General features: G+C 41.3%; 1 protein-coding gene across 7 annotated transcripts in view; it reads right to left on the bottom strand.

The window, feature by feature from the left end:
• The window catches only part of WWC2 (WW and C2 domain containing 2), a 204,863-nt gene that overhangs the window by 32,367 nt on the left and 148,564 nt on the right, over window positions 1-23,932 (bottom strand). For 6 of the 7 annotated variants that reach the window (XM_072775906.1, XM_072775902.1, XM_072775903.1 and 3 more), the window contains 7 exons: window positions 20,944-21,033; window positions 19,318-19,937; window positions 15,869-15,998; window positions 15,278-15,358; window positions 15,095-15,181; window positions 11,068-11,260; window positions 9,143-9,307 (listed from right to left, as the gene is read on the bottom strand). In XM_072775906.1, the coding sequence (XP_072632007.1) occupies window positions 9,143-9,307; window positions 11,068-11,260; window positions 15,095-15,181; window positions 15,278-15,358; window positions 15,869-15,998; window positions 19,318-19,937; window positions 20,944-21,033 (1,366 nt within the window). The remainder of the gene's footprint in view (window positions 1-9,142; window positions 9,308-11,067; window positions 11,261-15,094; window positions 15,182-15,277; window positions 15,359-15,868; window positions 15,999-19,317; window positions 19,938-20,943; window positions 21,034-23,932) is intronic. The other variant, XM_072775905.1, reaches the window with a different exon arrangement.

Here is a 23,932-nt window from a genome sequence, read left to right as displayed (position 1 = left end):
TAAATATTTCCATTAAAAGGCAAAGGTTTTAAGACTGGATAATAAACCAAAGGCAACTATATATATGGCTTACTAGGGAAACATTTTAAATCTAAGAATTCAGAAGTAATGAAGGTGAAAGGATGGAAAAAGATAAACCATGAAAACACTAACTAAAAGGGGCTGAGATAGCTTCATGACTACCAGGCAAAACAGATTTTAAAACAAGGGGTAAAAGGGGATCCCTGGGTGGCTCAGTGGTTTAGCGCCTGCCTTCAGCTCAGGGTGTGATCCTGGAGTCTTGGGATCGAGTAACACATTGGGCTCCCTGCATGGAGCCTGCTTCTCCCTCTGCCTCTCTCTCTGTATCTGTCATGAATAAATAAATAAAATCTTAAAAAAATAAATAAAACAAGGGGCATTAGAACAGATAAACAGGGATATTTTATAATAATAAGATGGCCAGTTGAACAGAAAGATATAACACAATGCTAAATCTATATTTACCTAAAAATATAGTCACAAAATTCAAAATGCAAAGATGAACTAAAAGGAGAAACAGACATCTATAATCCTAAGTTAGAGGATTTTAACATACCTCTCAATAACTGGTAAAATAAGTAAACTGAAAAAATCAGTAAATGTGGAAGATTTGAAGGACAAAATTAACAAACTTGATCTGCAGAATACATTCTTTTAAAAAACACAGAACTTTTACCAAAACTGACCTCATGCTAAGCCATAAAGGAACTCTTAATATTCTGTATGACTGAATAGTATGTGTTCTATTCTCTGAAAACAGTAAAATACAGCTAGAAATCAATAATAAGAAGATAACTAGAAACCCCATTGTTTGGGACTTGAGCAAATATACTTCTAAAAAAAAAACCTCATTGATCAAAAAAGAAATAACAATGGAAATTATAAACTATTTAAAATTTAATTTTAATAATATCTTATTATCAAACTTGTGAAAAGCAGCCAAAGCTGTGTTCAAAAAGAATTTTTTAGCATTAAATACATATATTGGAAAAAGAGGTTGCTAAACAATGATCTATCTCAGAAGTAAAAAACGTATAGCAAATTAAACCTAAAGAATGTTGAAGCAAGGAAATAATAAAGAAAAGAGCAGATTTTATAAAATAGAAAACACATATATAAATAGACAAGGCCAAAAGTTGTTTATTTGACTAAAATAAAAAATTTGACAAGTCCCTAGCAACAGTGAGGGAAAAAAAAGAAATGGTGCAAATTACCAATGGCAGAAACAAAATAGAACATAGAAAGATCCTTGCATGTATGCATGAAGATAAGAAGGTATCATGAATAACTTTGCCAAAATATAGATAAAATAGACAAATCCTATAGAAAATACTACTTATTAAAGTGAATGCAACAGAATTCAACAGTAAGTTGAAACAGTTCTACATCTAATAAAGAAATTGAATCTGTAATTAAAAAACAGTCCACCAGCCCTTTTCAACTGAGATTCCATAAGAATTAAGCCTTAATGCCCTCTACCATCCATTATATCAAAACAAAACAAAGCAAACATCTAGAATGGTATAAGTCATTGGTCATCCTTGGGAGAAATAAGAAAGTAGTCATCCAAAACATTTTTTACAGTGCTTACTTCTTTTGTAGAGCCTTAGTTGAGAATGGCTGCTTATCACAAAGAAAATTAACACTGTGCTGGTAAATTTTCTTGGGAATTCTTCAAAATATTTAAGGAAGATATGACACCCATCTTGCAAAACCTTCTGCAGAGTAAAGAAGGAATACTTTCTAACTTCTATTATGAAGCCTGTAAAACTTGATATCAAAAAATGATATTACAAGAAAAGAAAACCAAAGACTAATCTCTCTCCCAAACATAAATAAAAAATAAGCCAAAGACAAAACCAAGAAATCAAATCTAGCAACATATATAAAAACACATATTAAATACACCACAAAGAAGTCTGTTTTATTTTAGGAATCCAAGGGCGGTTTAACATTCAAAAATCAATCAATGTATAACCCACCACATTAAGAGAAAAAAAGAGAACAATTGTGTAATCAATTTAAGGGCTAAGTACACAGTAAAAATGTTTCATAAAATTCAATATCCATGCATAATAAAAAGTCTTAGCAAACTAGAAAGAGCAAAAAACTTCTTTAATCTGATAGTGATTATAAATAGCCTCAAAAATCATTCTAAATGACAAATTATTGAAAGCCTTCCTTCACTTCACTTTGAAAAAAGTATAGTACTTTCTACAAAGGTAGACTAGTAAGCCAACAGAACAGAACACAATACCTAGGAACAGACACGCATAGGTCGTTGCATGTATGACAAAGATGATATAGTGATGCAATTGCGAACCAAAGTCTTTTCCAAACCATGAGAGACTCTTAACTCTAAGCAACAAACAGGGTTTGCTGGAGGGGAGGTTGGTGAGGGGATGGGGTAACTGGGTGACAGGCATTAAGTAGGGCACGTGATGTGATGAGCATTGAGTGTTATACTATATGTTGGCAAATTGAAATTAAGTTAAAACAACAACAACAACAACAACAAAGAAGGTCTTTTCAACAAATGATGCTGGGTCAATCAACTATCACATGGATAAAAAGGAATCTTGACCCCTACCTCACACCTAATACAAAAATTAATTTCAGATGAACTACAGATATAAATGTGAAAAGGAAAGCAATAAAGCTTTTACAAGATAGGAAACCATCTTCATGATCCGGAATAGGCAAATAGTTCTTAAATAGCAAAAGAAAGCAAGCACTAAGCATACAGGGAAAATAGATAAATAAGACTATGTTAAACACGAGTACTTCCATTCACCAAAAGACAACATTAAGAAAATGAAAAGGCAAGCCACAGAACAGGAAAAGATATTTGCAATAGACATATTTGACAAAACACTCAAATCTAAAATTAAGAACTGCTACCAATTTATTTAAAAAAAAATAATCCAGTAGAAAAATGGGCAAAATCTTGAACAGACATTTCACAAAAGATGACATCCATCTGGCCATTAAACATTATAATCAGGAAAATGCAAAAAACACAAGAGTACTATATCACAATGGCTAAAATGAAAGATGATAAAGACATATACAAGATACTAATAGCACTACTCATAATAGCCCCCAAATTAGAAACTCAAATGTCCATCAATAGCAAAATGGATAAAGAAACTGTGATATAACTATAAAATGAAATATCACACAACACTGAGCACAAATGAACTACAATTACACAAAATAACACAGACGACTTGCATAAACGTAATGCTGAGTATGAGACTCCAGACATAAAAGGACAAACACCGAATGATTCTATTATATAAAGTTTGAAGACAGAAGTCAGAATAGAGATTACCTTTAGGGGAGAGTGGTGATGACTAGGATGGGGCACAAGGGAGGATCCTGGAGTGCTGGTAATGCACCATACCCTGATCTGGGTGGTGGCTACATAGCTGTGCTGACTTTGTGCAAATTTACTGGAAAACTCACATAAGATTTGTACATTTTGTTATAAATCTCTCTATCACTCCTCTCCATAAAAGAAACAAGTTAAAGTGAGATTAGAATAAGACAAAAGAGTAATAAAATAGTATATATACGTATAACAACATTGTGGACCAACCAGACCTAACAAACACCTGTAGAATACTCACCCAATAGGAGCTGAGCAAGCTTTCTTCTCAAGGGCACATGAAACATTCTTTAGAATGGTAGCATATGCCAGCCCATAAAACAAGCCTCAGTAAACTTGAAAGGACTGAAATCATACAGAACATGTTCTTTGACCACACTGTATAAAATTAGAAATCTGTAGCATAAGGAAAACATAAGAAGTAACAAAGATGTGGAAATTAACACATTCCTAACCAATGAGTCAAGGAAATCACAACGAAAATCAGAACATACTTAGATGTGAAGGAAAATTAAAACATACCAGTTTGTAAGATGCTGCTCCAGCAGTGCTCAGCAAGAAATTTATAGCTAAAAGTGCCTGTGTTAAAGCAGAAGAAAGATCTCAAATCTATAAGTTTCTACCTTAAGAAAATGGAAAACGGGTACAACTAAAGTAATCATGAGGAAGGAAAGAATAAAAACTATTCCCTCTCTCTGTTTTTTTTCTTTCTCCCTCTTTATTTTTTAAAAAGATTTGTTCATTTATTTAGAGAGAGAGAGAGAGAGAAATAGTGGGGAGCACAGGGAGATGGAGAGAATCTCAAGCAGATTCCCTGCTGAGCATGGAGCCCAATACAGGGCCTAATCTCAGGACCCTGAAATCATGACTTGAGCCCAAATCAAGAGTCAGATGCCTAACTGACTGAACCACCCACGGGCCTCTCTCTGTTCCTCTTCAAAAAATCAAACAAAAAAACAAACAAAAAAAACAACTCAGGACTGTAAGATTAAGTCTTGCATCAGGCCTGGAGCCTGCTTAAGATTCTCTCTCCCTCTCCCTCTGCCCCTCCTCCTTGCCCCTCTCTAAAATAACAATAATAATAACAATAACAACAACAACAACAATAATAAAGACTAGAGTAGAAATTCATGAAATAGTGAATACAGAAGTACTAGAGATGATCAATAAAACCAAATGGTGGGGATCCCTGGGTGGCTCAGCGGTTTAGCACCTGCTTTCAGCCCAGGGTGTGATCCTGGAGTCCTGAGATCGAGTCTCACACTGGGCTCCCTGCATGGAGCCTGCTTCTCCCTCTGCCTGTGTCTCTGCCTCTCTCTCTCTCTCTGTCTCTCATGAATAAATAAAATCTTACAAAAAAAAAAAAAAAAACCAACAAAAAAACCCAAATGGTGATTCTTTGAAAGATTCAAAAAAGTAAAAACTGTTAGCTAGACTGACCAAGAAAAATAGCCAGAAAGCTCAAAGTACTGAAATCTGGAGCCAAGGAGGGACTATCACTATCAACTTTAGAGACAAAATTATAAGGGTTACTACAAACACCTGTTTGCCAGCAGGTCAGATAACCTAGATAAAATGAACACTGTTTGTTTCCAGAAAGACACAAACTACTCAAAGTGACATTATAATACAATTCTGAGTAGACTTATAACCGGTAAGAGATTGAATTAATAAACAAAAAACTTCCCACAAAGTTCAAACTGCGAGGGCTGCACTGCCGAATTATACCAAACATTTAAAGAATTCATACCAATTCTTCTCAAAATCTTCCAAAAGGTTGATGATGAGAGATCACTTCCTAACTCATTCCCTGAGGCCAAAATTACTCTGACGTGGAAACTAGACAAAGACATCAGGAGAAAACTATGAATACAGACAAAAAAAGTTCTCAACAAAATACTAGAAAACGGAATCTAGTAACATAAAAAGGATTGTTCGCCATAACCAAGTGGGATTATCCTAGGAATGCAAAGTTGGTTTGACATCTGAAAATCAATAAAGTATAAACAGAATAAAGGACAAAAACCACATGTCATCTCAATAGATGCAGAAAAGCATGGTTAAACCCACAGCCTTTATGATAAAACACTCAACAAACTAGGAAAAGGATTTTCCTCTACTTGATGAAGGGCAACTACAATAAACCAAAGCAGAAATCATATGTAATGTTGAAAACCTGAAAATTTCCCCCTAAGATCACATCCATGACGAGGATGCCTGCTTTCACCACTTCTTATGATATCGTACTGGAAGTTCTAGCCAGGGCAAAAGGGCAAGAGAAAGAATAAAAAGTAATTGGAAAGAAAGAAGTAAAGTTAACTCTTTTTGCAGAAGATATGATCTAACATATAGGAAACCTAAGGAATCCATGAAAAAAACTATTAGACCTAAAAGTCTAACTTAGTCTAACCAGTTCAGTAAGGTTGTTGCAGGATGCAAGATAAATGGTCAAAAATCAATAGTGCACGATTAATAATCTGAAAATGAAATTAAGAAAATAGTTCTATTTATAATAGCATCAAAATGAATAAAATTAACAAAAGAAGTGCAATTTTGGGCTCTGATGACTGCAAAACATTTTTTAAAAAATATTTTATGGGGCAGCCCTGGTGGCCCAGTGGTTTAGCGCTGCCTTCAGTCCAGGGCCTGATGCTGGAAACCCTGGATCGAGTCCCACGTCAGGCTCCCTGCATGGAGCCTGCTCCTCCCTCTGCCTGTGACTGCCTCTCTCTCTCTCTGTGTCACTCATGAATAAATAAAATCTTTAATAAACAAACAAACAAATAAATAAGTAAATATTTTATTTATTTGTTCATGAAAGACACACACAGAGGCAGAGCCATAGGCAGAGGGAGAAGCAGGGTCCCTGCAAAGGAGCCCCGTGTAGGACTCAATCTCAGACCCCAAGATCACACCCTGAGCTGAAGGCAGACACTCAACCACTGAGCCACCCAGGTGTCCCGACTACAAAACATTTTTTGAAAGAAGTTAATGAAGATCCAAATAAACAGGAAAATATCCTGTACTCATGGATCAGAAGACTTAAAACTTAAGATGACAATACCCTCCACAGTGATCTATAAACTCGAAGCAATCTATATAAAAATCCCAGCTGCCTTTTTTTTTGTAGAAATTGACAAACTGATACTAAAATTCATGTGGAAATGCAAGGGACCCCAAATAGCCCAAACCATCTTGCAAAAGAAAAACAAAGCTGGATGACTCACATGTTCTTATTTCAAAATAACTACCAAGCTACAGTCATCACGGTAGTGTGCTGTTGGCACAAATACAGACACACAGATTAATAGAACAGAATTTAAAGCCCAGAAATATAAATGATCACACTTATGGTAAACTGATTTTCAGCAAGGATGCCAAGATAATTCAGTGGGGAAAGACTAGTGTTTTCAATTAAGTGGTACTGGGAACAATTGCATACCCACATTTAAGAAAATGAAATTGGACTGTGTGATTTACCTATCGTGAGTAGGTCCAATTGGAGCCAAGGTCTTTGATCAGAGACCTAAAAATAAAACTAAACTTTAAAACTCTCAGAAGAAAACACAGGAGTAAATCTTTATGATGTTCAGTTGGGCAGAGTCTTCTCAGATATGACACCAGCAGTGCAAACAATAGAAGATAAAGCAATATAAGAGACTGTAATCTGGACTTCTACCAAAATTTAAAATTTTGTGCTGCAAACAAAATCATCAAGTAAGTGAAAAGAAACCCACAGAATGAGAGAAAATATCTGCAAGTCATTTATTGGATAAAAGACTTGTATCAAGACTATATGAGAAAAAAAAAAAAAAGACTATATGAGAGACTCCTAATTCAATAAGAAAATAATAATAAAGAGATGATAATAATAAAGAGATGATAATAATAAAGTGAAATAATGGAAAGATGAAGAATTAATTTAAAACACAAAGGATCCAAACAGATAGTTCTCAGAAAAAAATTTTTTAAATATACAAATGGCCAATAAGTCCATGAAAGCATGCTTAATATCATCAGTCATTAGTGAAATATAAATGAAAGCCACAATGAGACAACACCTCACACCACACTGGATGGCTAAAACCAGAAAGGCAGATTTGTAACACGTGGCAAGAGCTTGGATGACAGAGGCCCTCACCCACACTGCTGGTGAGAGTGTAAAATGGTGCACCCACTGTGGAAGACAGCTTGTCAGTTCCTTAAAACATTAAAACGTAGAGTTACTATATGACCCAGCAGTTCCACTCCTAGCTATGTACGCCTAAAGAGCAATGAAAATGTATGTCCAAACAAAGCCTTATACAAATGCCCACAGCAGTGGTGTTAATAAGTCAAAAAGCAGAAACATGGGCAGCCCCGGGGGGGGGGCTCAGCAGTTTAGCGCCGTCTGCAGCCCAGGATGTGATCCTGGAGACCCGGGATCGAGTCCACGTCAGGTTCCCTGCATGGAGCCTGCTTCTCCCTCTGCCTGTGTCTCTACCTCTCTCTCTCTGTCTCTCAAGAATAAATAAAAATCTTAAAAAAAAAAAAAAGGCAGAAACAGCCCAAATACCCATCTGATGAACAGATAAATAAAAGGTGATATGTCCATATAATGGAGTATTATCTGGAAATACAAAGGAATGAGGTACTAATACATGCTAGAATATGGACGTGCCCTTTGCTTCCATTTCACTACGTACCACAATGTCCACTGTCGTTCTTGCACACAGTAGATGATCAATAATAATGTGACTTCTGCTTGGTAAACTCTTTTCTCATAGATAATCAAAAATAAACTTGAACTCAGTACCAACATTCACAGATGCCAAGTCGGTGATGAATGGCCTCCCAAAAGGCCCCTCTACATTTTTTAAAGTGTTGAATGTGGATGACTGTTGGTTACAACAAACTTCATAGAAAATATTGTTTTATTGATAGAACAAATAGAAACTAAGATACTCTAGCCTCAGTAATTTGACGTGTGCAAATGATCCGAGTTCCAGATGTATGACTTGACAGCGGAATCAAAGATGTGAACACAATGTATGAAACTATAAATTTAAAGCAAAAAGTTTTCCGTGGTCACCTAAACCAGCTAAGACTCTGCATCAGCTTATTTTGACAGAAGGAAGTGAGCAGAAATGGATCCTTCTATAAACTATACTTGAAGAGAAGCTGGAAATTATCTTTCTGGTTTTGCTGTTGCTAGGAAGCTGGAAGGAATGGGTAAGCTTGGGGGAGGGGAGTGAATGTGAACCAGAACACACGGGTGCCACAGCCATTCCACATTATTTCTTTTAGTCATAATGTCTTTCTTGTCTTTTTCTTTCTTCCTTCCTTCCTTTTCTTTCTTTTTCTTCCTTCCTTCCTTCCTTCCTTCCTTCCTTCCTTCCTTCCTTCCTTCCTTCCTTTCTTCCTTCCTCTTTCTTTCTTTCTTTCTTTCTTTCTTTCTTTCTTTCTTTCTTTCTTTCTTTTTCTTTCTTTCCTTCCTTCCTTTCTTTTTCTTTCTTTCTTCTTTCTTTTTCTTTTCTTTTTTTTTTTTTTTTACTTTATTTATTCATGAGAGACACAGAGACAGAGACAGAGACATAGGCAGAGGGAGAAGCAGGCTCCCTGGGGGGAAACCTGAAGTGGGGCTCAATCCCAGGACCCCGGAATCACAACCTGAGCCGAAGGCAGATGCTCAACCACTGAGCCACCCAGGTGCCCCAGTCACAGTGCCTTTTTATTCCAATTTGGACTCACCAAATCTATAGAATCTACTAATGGCTGATTTGGTTGAAATACAGAGTCTTCATTTTCTTCATCATTCTTTTTGCAAGACATTTGCTTAGAAGGAAGCAGGTTATACCACAGAGTGAAAATCTCGTTGGAAAATGGTAAATCAGCCAGACTGATCTGAGTTCCAGCCTGTGTGAAATGAAGGGGAGGAGGGGGGAGAAAAGAAAAAAGAAAATGTTTAAATTCATGTTTGCTTCCTCTCATATAATTATTGTGCAAGCCTGTTTGAAGGTTAAAAAAAAATGCAATACTCATGATAGAAAGTACTGATAGATTTTTTTTTACCTGAAGATGTGACTAAGTAAGAAATAACCCCAATCCAGAAGCTAACCCTAGGATTGTTTTTGGCATACTATTCTGCTAAAACCTAATGACTAAACATGTAACTTTTTGTAAGTGTAATTATTTTTTAATGAAAAGTCCAAAAATAAAAATTAAAAAAATAAACGCTAAGTATAAATCATAATACCTCTTACAATGTGCTATGTAAGAGTCGTTTGATTATTACTCACAAAAACCTATCCAGTATAAAATTCAAAAACAAATAAAAACTCTACTGTGGTTCTTAAATGAGAGATAGCAAAATTTTTCTTTGGATTAGTAGAATGTCAAAAGAAAAGCTTTTATATTCCAGCAAATGGCACATATGAGCCAGAATCTAATTAAACTGTACCATTTTTTTAAAGGCTATTAATTAACATATTTACTAACTTTATGGAGCTTCTGACACACATACTTATTGAAGTAATCTGACAGCTTAATGAGTCTGTTATCTTTGCTTCATTTTATTTATTTGCGAGAGAGATTGAGAGAGACAGAGAGAGAACAGAGCAGGGAGAGGGGCAGAGGGAGAAGCAGGCTCTGAGCAAGGAGCCTGACTCAGGGCTCGACCCCAGGATCCCATGATCATGACCTGAGCTGAAGGCAGATGCTTAACAGACTAAGCCACTTAGGCACCACTTTGCTTCATTTCTTGTCAGGTAATATTATCACATCTTTTTTATATAAAGAAAAGGAAATACTGCTAAGAAATCTATCATTCTTTTAAACTTTGTTCATCATGAAGTGTGCATCGTGAAGTGTGGTTTTGTGTTTCCTACGTACCGCAGAGAAAATTTCAACCAGAAACTCGTGCTGTTGTTTGAACATGTGACCACCCCTCTCGGTGCTTGCATTTGAACCCCTTATGTAACTTTTCTGGTATGTAACAGTTTTCCAGTTATTGTGCACAAAGGTATGTTAACCTCACCATCAGTTATAAATGAAGTCCTTTGCATTAGCATTTAAACATCTTATTCCTCTAAACACAACATTTAAGTCTTCCTAGAATCTATAATACCACGTCTGGGGAGAATATAATAAAGAGACTATATACTCAGTCTCCTCCTTAACTTAAATTTGTAATGGTGAATTATGTATGGGATGTCCTTTTGATATCTGGCTCCATCATTCACTAGCTGTGCGACCCCAGACATGTTACTTATCTTAGCAGTTGTTTCTCTGAAAATAAGGGTACTCATACCTTTTCCCTAAGACTGTCATGAGGATTAAATAGGGTAACGTATACAAAGCACCCAGGAGAAGACTCCTGTTGGGAATAATAAGCATGCTCCAGAGTGATAATGACGACAGAGGTCAAAGGGTAGAATGGGAGATAGATTTTACACAAGATCACAATTAATAAGCAGATTGGAAAGTTCTTGAATAAGAGAATGAAAACCAGAAATCACTACTTCCGAAAAAAAAAAATGAAACCACCAGTGGATGTGCCCAAGGCCCCGGGCAGATCGGTGGTGGCATCGGGGCTGGCAAAGCGGCAACTAGAGAGTTCTTCTCAGCATACCTCATCAGAGGCATTTTATGGTAGCGGGAATCGTGAACCGACCTACCAGGCATTCTTCGCTTCGGTGTTTGCTAACAGAGCAGAGATCTACTCTCAGCGTCTTCTGCTGTAAGGCTGTTTGGGAAATGGCCACTCTGAACATATCGCTGAATAGGATGGATTCCGTGGCTGGATGGACTTTTGTTCGAAACAGACAGCTGACATCAGTTGAGGAGGGAAGCAGAGCAACCCTGAAATATCTGCAAAGGACAAGAGTGAAATGGATTTCACAGGTACTTCAGTTATACCAGATTCACAGTTCGCATTTGAAATGATCTGCACAAGAGAGAGACGCAGGGGAACACGGAGTTCATTATCACGCCGGAGCTTTGCTGCCGTAACGGGTCCACCTGCGCTCAGCGGCAGAGAGGCTCTGTTCTTAACCCGCTCGTGCCGGCTGTGCCCTGCACCTGCCACTCCCCACAGGGCTGCAGCGAAGGCCCGACAGGGAAGAGAAGACGAGGAAAATCTGTGGGGCAGAAGAATTTAACGTCCCACCTGCCGGGGTACTGCCAATTCCAAAATAAAGTGTTTTTTGTTTTTTTTTTAAGCTTTTATTTATTTATTCATGAGACACACAAAGAGAGGCAGAGACACAGGCAAAGGGAGAAGCAGGTTCCCTGTGGGGAATCTGATGAGGGACTGGATTCCAGGACCCAGGGATCACAACCTGAGCCAAAGGCAGATGCTCAACCACTGAGCCACCCAGGCGTCCCCAAAATTAACTTTTCTGAGCCTGGGAAGATAGGATCACACTAAGTACACTTTATCCCAGTCATCCCCAGTATTAAACAAGGGGTGCTGGTGATCCTTTCCCAGGAATGGAATACATTATCCTACTAGTGACAAAGAATGGCTAAGTAGCATATCGTGAAGCAAATTTACAAATATCATTGTCGAGCATCACAGAAGTTTCAGAGACGACAAACTGTTGTAAGAGCCTTATACTTTGTAAAATTCAGAGGAAGAATTATAGAAAAATAGCAACTTCTAATGCTACTTCCAAGTGATTTTTCTAAGCACACGTTATATAAGGATTCACAACTTTTAGAGATGGCAGGAGGCATTTTCTTTTAAATCTCAAAAGGAGAATGCCCACTAAATCCTTACCCTCTAATTCTGAGCTGTTCTAATTCCTATTCTAAAAGATGCCTTTCTCCGATTATGAAAACAGAAGAATGTCCTATTATTTCTGTATTTGCTATCAGAATATAAAATTGATGATGGAATGTGTATAAGTATGGAATTATCAGAATATAAAAAACCAATGATGGAGATTCAGCTTTAGGGGACGAGGGGGCCTTGGGCGCCTGCTGTTGAGGCTGGAGATTCAGCAGAAGAAATCTGTTCTTGAAAGCCAGGAGGAGAGGTATACTACCAAGCTGGCATGGAGGGAAACAAAATTTTCCACTTCTCCAGACTTCAGCGTTACTCCGTACCAGTGGCCTAACCACTTCTGTGACTCCAGGATGTTTCCACATGCAAAAAAAGGTTTACATGGTTAAGAGCCCAAGGCACAGGGGAAAGAAGGTAGGGGTGTTTTTCCTTTTATTCTGCTGCAGGTGAGGTCACTCCACACAGGAGCCAGGAACCACTCACAAAAACACTGTGGCTGCTGCCAAACAGCTGGAGCCTAAGCTCTCTTTGCTGTACTTAATAACCAGAAAGTAAATTTTGAAGTTAGGGGGGAAAAGAAAAAGAACTATTTTAAGATATTTTGTTTTCGGCAGTGTCATTAATTCAAACCAAGGCTTTCATTTCATGGAGGGGCTTAAGAACATGGCGCTAGACATCTCAGGAAGGTCCAGACCAGTCACACAAGTGGTTGCCCAGGAGCTGCGGGCAGAAGAGCCTGTTGCACTCACTGCCTGAGGACTGCCTGGTCCTAAACTGCACTGGCTGTCACCGCACCTCAGGGGCACTTTGCTTGTGACTTCCTACCAGGAAAGGGAGCATGACTGTGATTGGCTTGGCAGCGGCACAACATTTGGGGAGGCCTGCCCTTATGGCATGAGGTTAAGGATGTGTGTTCTTGGGACTTCTGCAGTTCTCTCCTGGACTTGTGGGATGGCTCTCCCTGTCCGTAGGTTTGATCCCTGGTGGAGCAGTCTTCTCTCAGATGTGCTGCATTGAAATGAAAAGGCTGCCAACGCTCCAATATCTCAGCCTACTTACTGGTAGGGAGAAGTCACAAATTATATTGTCAAGCCAGTCTTCCCTGAATACTACTGACTGGCCTTCCTAATGTCAGTCCGGGGAAGCAGGCTCTCTAGGGTGATGTAGACACTCCCCTGTAATCCTTCCCTCCTTGTATTATCGCTATTAATGCAGATCCCCCCAACACCCCACACACCTTGATTTCAGGAGATCTTGCAAGCCAACTTCCCTCCTGGAATCCTATTCCCTTCCAATTTTGATGATTGTCAATACACAGACATCCACTAGCTCTATTCTTCTACTGTCCACTGAATAATCTCCATCTAGCTATATCTTTTTAAAAATATTTTATTTATTTGACAGCATGGGCACAAGCAGGGGGAGGGGCAGAGGGAGAAGGAGCCCAATGTAGGGCTCGATCCCAGGACCCTGGGGTCATGTCCTGAGCTGAAGGCAGAGGTTTAACCCACTGAGCTATACAGGCACCCCATCTAGCTATATCTTTATTTAGATCTAGTCTCTTTTCTCTGACAATTCTTAGAATATTTGGATGTGAACTTAAAAGTAAACCCTTAGGGAAAACATCCAGAACTCTTACATTGACTCTATTAAATGTCCTTTGCATTGAGGAATATACTCTATTACTAAAGGAAACATCCACCTGGCTGGGTGCAGGGTCTTAGAGGTCACCCCTCAAGAGTTCTTTCTTATTTCCAAGCCTTATACTAGCAGATTGAACATTTTACTAAGTGCAGGGCTATAGGACACAAAGATTCTAGATTTGAAGTCACAGGTGCTAAGATTAAATCTGGCTTCCTTCTGGTGCTCTCTAGCCATAGACCTTTAAGAGAGTCCCCGAAACTCTGACTCCAGAGTGTGAGTGGTGATGACGATTGCTAGAACAATCGTCAGGAGTCTTCAAACAACAGGCTGTGAAGCATTATGACATCACTTCGTTTGACAAAATAAAGTAACTTCAAGAAATTAATGGTCACAGAGAAGTGAATGCTTGATGCTAAGGAATGCTACTTTTTTTTTTTTAATATTTTATTTATTTAGTCATGATAGATACAGAGAGAGAGAGCGAGAGAGGCAGAGACACAGGCAGAGGGAGAAGCAGGCTCCATGCCAGGAGCCCGACGCGGGACTTGATCCCGGGTCTCCAGGATCATGCCCTGGGCCAAAGGTAGGCGCTAAACCGCTGAGCCACCCAGGGATCCCCAGGAATGCTACTCTTACATGTAGCATGGTACGGTGTTTGGCAAAGTTGTATGGATAAATGAAATTTAATCACTACATTTTCTTTTCTTTTAAAGATTTTATTTATCAGAGAGAGAGAGAAAGACAGAGACAGCACAAGTAGGAGAAGCAGCAGGCAGAGGGAGAGGGAGAAGCAGACTCTCTGCTGAGCAGGGAGCCTGACTCTGGGGGCTCCAACCTAGGACTTGGGATCATGACTTGAGCTAAAGGCAGACACTTAACCAACGGAGCCACCCCGGCATCCCAAATCACTACATTTTCATGTAAAAGATTAAAAAATTACCTCAAACCAAAGGAGGTATAATGAGACAACAACAAACATTTTAATTAAATTAAAAGAATTAGGCCCCAACACAGCATAATACAGAATTTCTGGTTGTAAAGGGAGATGAAAACATCTTGGTTCCTATGCCTGATAACGGATCTGTTGAATAAGGATCAAAATCTAATACACATTCTCCTTTTCTTTTCATTTTATCTGCTGTGGGTTGAGACTTGATCAGCCCTGCTATGTCTTTTCCATCCTTGTGTAAATGAACTGCTCAATTACAATGTACAATTTATCATAAGTGAGCAATTTTCAGTTCTTCAATTTGTTCTTTGCTAATTTTACTTACACTTTTGAAGTATGAGGTATCAAGAAGGCATGAAGATTTCGGAGCTGTGCTAAAATCACCATGAAACTTGACCTTTTTGCATCATATCTGTCAAAAGAGAAGCCGATCAAACAGGGAAAGAGCACGGGCCCACCAGTCCTTGCAGAATTCTAGAACTGCCCCCTCGGTGTGTGTGTCCCTTACCTGAGTCCGATCTGCACCTGGGCAGTCTCCACGATGGTGACATCCCCTTCACTGTAGGGAACATCTTCAACTTCACTAGGCCTAGGGACAGGGCAACAGTGGGTGCAGGTGAACCGTTTATGAACGGGGTATTGAGTTTGTCACTGACTCATTCTGAATTAACAGCACTTGCACAGCGCCCGGGGACCTGACCCCAGTGAAAGCTCACTCTTTTAGGTCTTTCTCCACCTTTTCAAGAGAGTCAGCCTCTGAGCCATTAGGGGACAGACTTTCTGATGCCTGACTTTTCTGAGCCTCCCTGGGGTACCCCACACCCTTAGACACACTCCAGGCTTTCAGAAATGTACTGTGTCAAACGGGTGGTGGCCAGCAACTTTAACTTTCTCATTAAAATCAAGTTTTAAGTCTCCAAGGGGGTCAGATGGGATGTTTTTGGTATACTGAAATTTTCAGGCACACCATTTCTTTAATGCCTACAGCCCTTCCACTGCAGAGTGGAATCGGGGCGGCAGGGCACCCATAGGCTAGAGCCCACCCACACAGCTAGGAGGAGATTCGGTGTAACCGAAAAGCACTCCTGCGAGTCCTTACTGTTTCACGAAAGCCTCGTAGACCCCACTGTCTCCAGCCACAGACTCATCAGACACGGCAGCCGACACACAAGCTGTCTTCTCCCCAAGCAAGTGGATTACTCTTCTTTTTGGTAATGATTTTTCCACATCTAGGGAGGGGAGAGGGAGCGTACTAATTAGGATTCATAATTAGGAAAAGTTAGGTACAAAAATACACACGTGGTTTGGTTGTGAGAGAGCCAAAAACATTTCCATCTGAGAATCGAGGAGGTTACGGTTTGAGTCAACTCATGTGGCTGATTCAAGGCATCACGACTTACAGAAGTTCCTGGGATGCCAGTTATTTTGGTCACCGTTTGAGAAACAATGTGGTTTCTCTCCGTCCTGAAATATCTGAAGGGAAAGTATAAATGACACACATTCCCACTGGCCCCTTGCTCTCTCTGTTAGGGATTCCCTGTAGTTACCAAACGCTCGGTGGCAAGGAGCTAGCTGCGTCCCTCAACTATGAAAGATATTTCTGTAAAAGAGAGCATCTAGCTACTCAATGGCAAGAAAGGTTTCCGCCTCTTTTGCTTCCCCTTCTCTCCACATGCCATATTCTACATCTCCCATGCTACCACACTTGACAGAGTCAAAGAAAAAAAAGTCTTTGACTTATATAGAATTCCTCACCAGCTAATACCATTAAAAAAAAAAGAAAAGAAAAACTTCGTGCTACTGAATCTTTAGCACCAACTACCACTTAACTTTTATCTCTAACTCATATTCATACACTGCATCCTGCGGTGAGCAAGGAGCATTCATTTAAAGCTGCGTTCCTATGTAATAAGCTGCGAGCCTGCCGAGTTCTTTCATCCTCCAGCAAGTGAGCAGGGATCAGGATTGGTATGCATTTCGCCCCCCTTCTGAGTCGTGACTTTACATCTTGTTAAGATGTTTAAGTTTTAAGGCTTCAGATTACAGGATTGATTGCTGCATTTTCCCTTTTATTTCTGGCAGTGGGAATGCTTTTTCCTTGATGATGAAGTGCCTCTCTCCGCCCACCCCCCTTTGTGAGGGGTGAAGGTGATGACATGATTTATTGATTACCCCCAGGAATATCCGAGGCAGCTCAAATTGACTTTGACAATGACAGAGACTGACTGGAAGGACTTGGTAGTCATTCCTCCGTGGTCTCTGTCCTCCAGCGGGGACGGGCGCCAGAGAGCGGGATGTACATAAAGCAAGTTGACTTTGCCTGCGGAAGACTCCAGAATGCTGAGGGAGACGAGGGAGCGGCATCACGACGCTGGGCCACCTGCCCCCACGTGGAGGTCAGACACCCCCCAACGCACCGAGTGCTGGTGCTCTGACTGAGGGGATTAGTCTTTACAGTTAAATATATGCTTTTAGTTGTTTTCACACATGGCACTCAATACGCTTTCCAAATAAAGCTCTCGGATAGAATTCCTTTAGGGTGACTTTTTAGGAGCAGCTTTCTAATTAATATAAGATGCATCTGAAAGGTAAAAGCTGTATCCTGGAAGCTTTGGGGACACCGGGCTCTGGGCAGACTTCTCGGGCGCAGCAGCAGACCCAGTGGCAGAAGAAAGGCTACCGCCAGGCAGAGGCCCAAGCACCCGGGTGGGGTCGGGCCGGGGCGATTCTTATGCTTGTCTCCCTCTTCTCCAGCAGCCGGCCTCCCAGAGCAGCCCCTCCTGATCGAGGGTTGAGAAGTGGTTGAGAAGTGGTCGCTGGAGAATGCTCCAAATACACAAAGAGTGAAAACAGCTTTGAAATGCTCAAATCCTTCAAGTCCAGAGCCCAGAAATATGGGCTCCACTTTCTCCTCTTGCTTCTTCATTCATACTTCCTTGAATTTCAGTGGTTTGTGGCAGCAACTGGGCTTAGCACAGTTTGTATTGCTTCTCATCGTACGGTAGTACTAATTCCATGAACTGATGCTGAGAGCCAGGCACAGTTAGATGCTCTCGATGTGTGACGGCGTCGCTGCTCCCAATCCTCTGCTAGGGAGACACTCTATCACTCCCATTTTGCAGGGGAGAAACAACAAGGCTGAGAGCCTGGGTGATGTGCTCGTGCTCGCTTGCACCAAAGTAAAAGTGCGGACTTGGCTGGCTCCTGGGGCAGGGAGCATCGCACTGCACCGCACACCACTGCACCCTGCACACCACACTCCTTCCTGGAGGCAGACGGGAGGCCCCACCACCGGCTTCTGCTTTCCTACAGCCACTAAGTAAACACTACTCCTGTGCTTATTTTCTTTGACGCTGATGATTTTGATGACACATTACTTATAGCTGTGGCACCTTCTAGGCAGTGCCACACGAACCACACGCATGTCTCCTGCGCCCTGCCTCTGCCTTGGGCTCCGGGCCGCTGGCAGGCGGTGTTTTGGTCTTCAGTATTCAAAATTCAAAACCACACAAACACGATAGATTTGTCTATCACTTTAAACATCTAAATTGGCCAATCAGTGAATACATAGAATTCTTCGGACCAGAAATACAAAATAAATAGGCTTCTCAAAGCAGCAGGAAAATACTTCTAAAGAGGACCAGCCTCTTCTGTGTTCTGGACACACAGTGATGTGCGTAGATCTGAACGGGGCTCCTGGGGACCAGACTGGAGATTTTATTTCACATTTCATTTCAGGCTAGCTCTCAAATAGACCATCCCCCTCAGACCACAGCCACGGTCATCTGCCAGCAAGGGTACCATGTTGTTCTCTTGACAACCACGTGTCATATATTGAAAGCATCCACCTTGCAAAGGGATACAGACTTAAAAAAAAAAAAAAAAAAAAAAGATGAAACTCTCCCTCCATTTCTGTCTCTGAATACAAAGGCAACAGTAAGAACTGGATCTGCTGCATGCTCTCCTGGGCTGCAACTAGTCATGCAGCCAGAAGATGGCAGGGTAATACTTCTACATTGGAACCAGCATTCTCCAAATTCACTTTAGGCAGAAAGGGAGAGTCTGGCATGAAACAAAAATTGTATTTATATAGAATTCCCTGAGCAATCTAAACATTGAACCCTGGTACTAATTAGCTGGTATGCTAATTGCCTTGGTTTTAATCTGTTTTAGGCCAACTTTAAAAAGAAAGCCCCTCTCTCTTGCCTTGCTATTTCAGAGACAGAATCTTTGTGGAAGTATGAAGTACGTCCACAAAACATGCTCCCAGTCAGCTGCCACCAGACAGAGGGTTTCTGGACAGTTTAGGATAGCCACTTCATGATTGAATCTATTCAGCAGGGAAAGTAACTTTTATTTGATAAAGAAAAAAATGTCCAGTCCAGGTAGATCAATAAAAAACTCCCTTCTCAAACGAAGCCAAAACGAATAAGCAGCACACAGAGAGGGGCGGCTGGCACAATTTGTTTATATGGAAATAGTACCCCTCCCACCATTCTTCTTAAAATAATTAAGGGGGAAAACTTGCAAGCAAAGGTCTCCACTTACCTGTACTTCCTTCATATAACGGCTCCCGGGCACATTCGCTGAGGTCTTTATCCTCTGAGAGGGACTGGGACCCTCCTCCCGAGTTAGAATCCAGCAAGATCTGATTTTCACCGAGGCCGATGTCTGCAAAATGACTACTCAATTCACAGTCTTCGAAGTCAGCAGTGAACCGATGGAGAGGGACATCATGAGAAGACATGGGGAACGTGCCTTCTAGAACCAAGGGAGAGCCAGGAGGGGACAGAGAGGACAGGGAGGACCGTGAGGACAGGGACGTCACAGACTTGGGGGCCTCAGTCCGGGGGGGAGTGTGGCCTGTGGCCGCGGCTGCTGCCCCACAGGGACCGCCCTGGCCAGGCTGGCTGGGGGACTTGACCACTTCGTTTTCATGGATGGTGGTGATGGGTCCAGAAGGAATGTAGCCGCCTTTCTCCTGCAGGAGGAGGTCCAGTTTACTCTGATAGTCCGCGTCCACCTGGTCGCCCTGGCTGGTGTAATAGAGCTCTCCGGAACTGAGGGAGCTGAGCGACCCTCTGCTGGAAGTGTTCAGAGACCCCCGGCTGGAGGCCAGGGAGCCCAGGCTGCTGCCCGACGACATGGACAGGGTGCTGGCGGAGAGGCTGGGGGAGAGGAGGGCAGGCTGTGAAAACTGGTGTGATACAGGAAGCCCAACCACGATGCCCCACCCATGGTTGGGAAGGAACCCAGTGGCGCCAAGTAACAGAATGACCCAAGTAACAGAATGACCGGGGGAGAAGGAACCTGCTCTTAATTTACCACCCATTGCCATGTTGACTCTTGCAACCTGGCTCTCTAAACAGCAATTCTATTCTGACTAAAGATCGAGTCCCTTTTGCAAAAACAAAAACAAAAAACAGCAACGAATACCTATTGACACATCTACCTGCACAGACATCCAGAAGCAGCGATGCAATTTAACAATACGGGAGGGGAAAAACAGTGTAAACAGTACAGGGTGTTACTAGGGTTCTTTTGGTGAAAAAATAAAGCTTTTAATTTTGAGAACAAAGGAAAGCTTATAAAGACAAAGAGGTTTCACACAGGCCCGTCTCCCTCAGGGTGTGCGCACTGAAGGAGTGAAGATATAGCTAACTATTTTAAGGCAAGTCTTTTCTCATTCTCCCTTTAAAAAAATTGTTAAGATTTTATTTATTTATTCATGAGAGGCACACAGAGAGAGGCAGAGACATAGGCAGAGCTCACAGGGAACCTGATGCGGGACTCGATCCCAGGACTCCGGGATCACGACCTGAGCCAAAGGCAGTCAACCACTGAGCCACCCAGGCGCCCCTCATTCTCCCTTTTTAAAAGAAAGGTGATCTGGAGAAATGTGTCATTTCCGGAGTATGTATTCATAGCTAAAATATATAAAACTATGCTTTCTTCCCACAAGTAAGCCACATATGATCTTGGGGTTCATGAAAAAAGAAAAAGAAATCCACGCAACTTTAGATTTGATCATCCAAGTTTTAATCATACCAGCATAACTATTTTTTATCCACTTTTAAATAGTCGAAAATAAAGAGGAAAGTAATCAAGGATGAACCAAAACAGGCCTGAATGTAGTCAAGGAAAACTTTTCCCTCCAGAACCAAGCAGGCTTACCTTTTAAGTTGTGAATGCAAATAAGTAGTTAATTTAGTAGTTTCTTCAAGTTTCTGTAGGAGCTCTTTCCTTCGTTCTTCCAATTTTAATCTAGAAAAAAATTACAAACGAATTTATTTCCGTGTAATTACAATAAAGCACAGAAACCGAAGGAAAAAATTCTTATTATACAAACGTTATGTACCATGAGGTGGAAGCCCACATGAATGGACAGGACAGAAAACAGAACCACCGGCAAGAAGCTGAGTGGGCCCAACTGTCTGCAGCCACGCTAAGCAAAGGGGGGGGGGGGGGCGGCGGGATCTATCTCAAGTCAACATTACTGAGAATTTAAAAGTTTTTGGTATTCTAAAATTTTCTTAAATGGGTTAAAAAAAAAAAAAAAAAAACCCTAACACACCCCTGTGCTCTTATGAGGTAGGGAGACAGAGGGAAGGGAAACCACAAACCACTAACAAAGGTCACAGAATCCTTCCAGGGGCCTGGGCGTGAGGCTAAGTTACTAGAACAGTTGACAAGAGTGACAGAGAACGTGGAAGACCGTCTGGAGTGCTGGGATTGACAAGGTTTCTTCCAAACCGATATCCAGTGACAGGATTTCCAATCTTCCTTTGATGAGCATTTCAGCAAGTAAGAAACAAATCAGTCCATACTGGAGAGCTCATCTGGGTGTACCTGTTCCAACTGGGAAAAGGCACAAAGGCGATTTCCTTCCCTACTACGCACATCCTATCCCCTGCACCGAATATCTGAAATTTCATCCACACTCAACTGAACAATTTTTTAAAAACTTTTTGAGAATTAGGGAACTGTATAGGTGAGTTATTTAAAAGTACGTCAAGCGTATCGTCTATGTCATCTGAAGGTCTTTCGACATCCCTGGGGTGAGCCCGTCCAGAGTGGACAATGACCGCAGGAGTGGGCCCAGAAAACCACCGTGGTGTCTGGTGGATTTGCTGCTACTAATCGCGTGTCCTTAAACAAGTCACTTAGTCAAGGGTCCCAGCTTTCTCATCTGCAAATCGGCGATTAAAATCCTACTGTGTCTTGCCTGCTAAGGCTGTTAAAGGGATCAAATGGAGTGATGTATGTGAAAGTGCTCTGCAGACATCAAAACAAACCTTCCTTGTTCAAAGCCTCAGCACGCCTTACAAGGTGGGGATATAAAAATTAGCTATTTTTTCTTTGGAGAAAAATAAAATTTCCCTAATTTCTAACCTCTTTGAAATGTATGTTTTAGGCAGTAAGGAAACATGCCCATATTTTATTTATAGCTATCTATCCTTTGATGTGTCACCAACACAATTTCATTATATGTTAAAATTTTTAAAAAGCCATTCTTGTCATTTTGTTTAGTACTTCAAAGCGTGATAAATTCTTAATTCCCAGTTTTCAAAGGTGTGTTTTGAAAAGGAGTCCAGTCCCTATTTTTTTTAATCTCTTAAACATAAACAAAAACTCAACATGGGAAAAAAATTAATACAAATTAGATGAGCTGAATTAGAAGGTAAAGGTCCGGAAAAAGCTCCCAAATCTACTAAAATCCATGTCTTCTGAAACAGGAGAGACATTTTTGAAGTAAGTTTTAAAATGAAAGGCTGCACAAATGGAGGCGTTTCTGGTGTGGTAAGGAGGCGTCAGTATGACATTAGTGTGTTTCATGCTGAAATTTAAAATCCAAAGCTAGGGGATCCCTGGGTGGCTCAGTGGTTTGGCGCCTGCCTTTGGCCCAGGGCGCGATCCTGGGGTCCCGGGATCGAGTCCTGCGTCGGGCTCCCAGCATGGAGCCTGCTTCTCTCTCTGCCTGTGTCTCTGCCTCTCTCTCTCTCTCTCTCTCTTATAAATAAATAAATAAATCTTTAAAAAATAAAATAAAAAATAATAAAAAATAAAATAAAATCCAAAGCTTCCCCTCCTCAATCACGGGCGATGGTTCCCATCCCGGCCTCCTCTGGCCGATTGGCGAGACCTGCATGGTCACTCTGAACTGCTGGGAGCTGGCTTCGTATTCCTGTCAGATCCTCTTCTGCCCAGGTTTCCTGAAGAGCCCGGCACCCCTCCCAGCACTCCCCTGTGGCCGGTGGCCCATGTCTCTAGGTGACACCTGCACTGGGAGAAGCACTTGGAAGAGTGAGTCACAGAAGCCCCTCCAGTGGGGTGGCTGTCTTCAATCAAGCACCCCACTCCCATCTCTGATGGAATCGCTGAAGCCAGAAGTCTTCCTCAGACTCCAGGTGTCCTTTGTAGGAAGTGCCCTCCCAACTTTCTCTGGACCAGGGATTAGAAGAAATTGCTCAGGTATCAGCCGCTTCACGAGGGTACGTCCCTGTCTCTCCAAGCCCTTCTCCAAGGTGAGAAAGGATCTTCTCAACCTGGCCCCTAGAACATTCATTCATCTCCCGCTGGTCCTACTGATCCACACCATCCATTCACCTGCTCTTTGCAAGACGAGGGCAGCGGCTTCACACTGTCCTCTCTCTGCTCTTGTGCCCTGAGAGAAGCACCTGCCCGGTCTCTCCTGATGAAGACCACCCAGAACTTGCCACCTACCGAAAATGTCATGTCACCTATAGAAGTAAGAAGTTCCTTTTCCGTTAAAAAATAAATGACATTCATATCCTCAATGTACTTGCTTTAAAAATTTTTCAGAATCAGAGACAGAAGTATTCACATAAATAAGGAACAATTAAGACATCTTGGCAAGAAGTAAGACAAAACTCCAAGATTTATAAGGACATAAGGAGCAATGTTAAGATCTTAGCAGCGACAGAAAAGCAGAGGGGTTTTGGAATTTCAGTAGTTATATGGACAGACACGGAAGATGTGTGCAAAGTCCCACACAGTGTGACTTTTGTCATTTGAGAGCCGCCTGTCTTTGCTGATGGTCTGTTGCAGCGAGTATCTCCTTCTTCGACCCTGGGTGGGGGCTTCATTACTGCTTCTGATGCTTTGCCTGGGTGCAGGCAGTGCTGGCGGCACATGACTAGGG

Source organism: Canis lupus, chromosome 15 (genome assembly GCF_048164855.1).
Source record: "Canis lupus baileyi chromosome 15, mCanLup2.hap1, whole genome shotgun sequence".
NCBI classification, from domain to species: Eukaryota; Metazoa; Chordata; class Mammalia; order Carnivora; family Canidae; genus Canis; species Canis lupus.
Note: the sequence above shows the minus strand (reverse complement) of the source record. Positions and strands in the feature narration are given on the sequence as shown.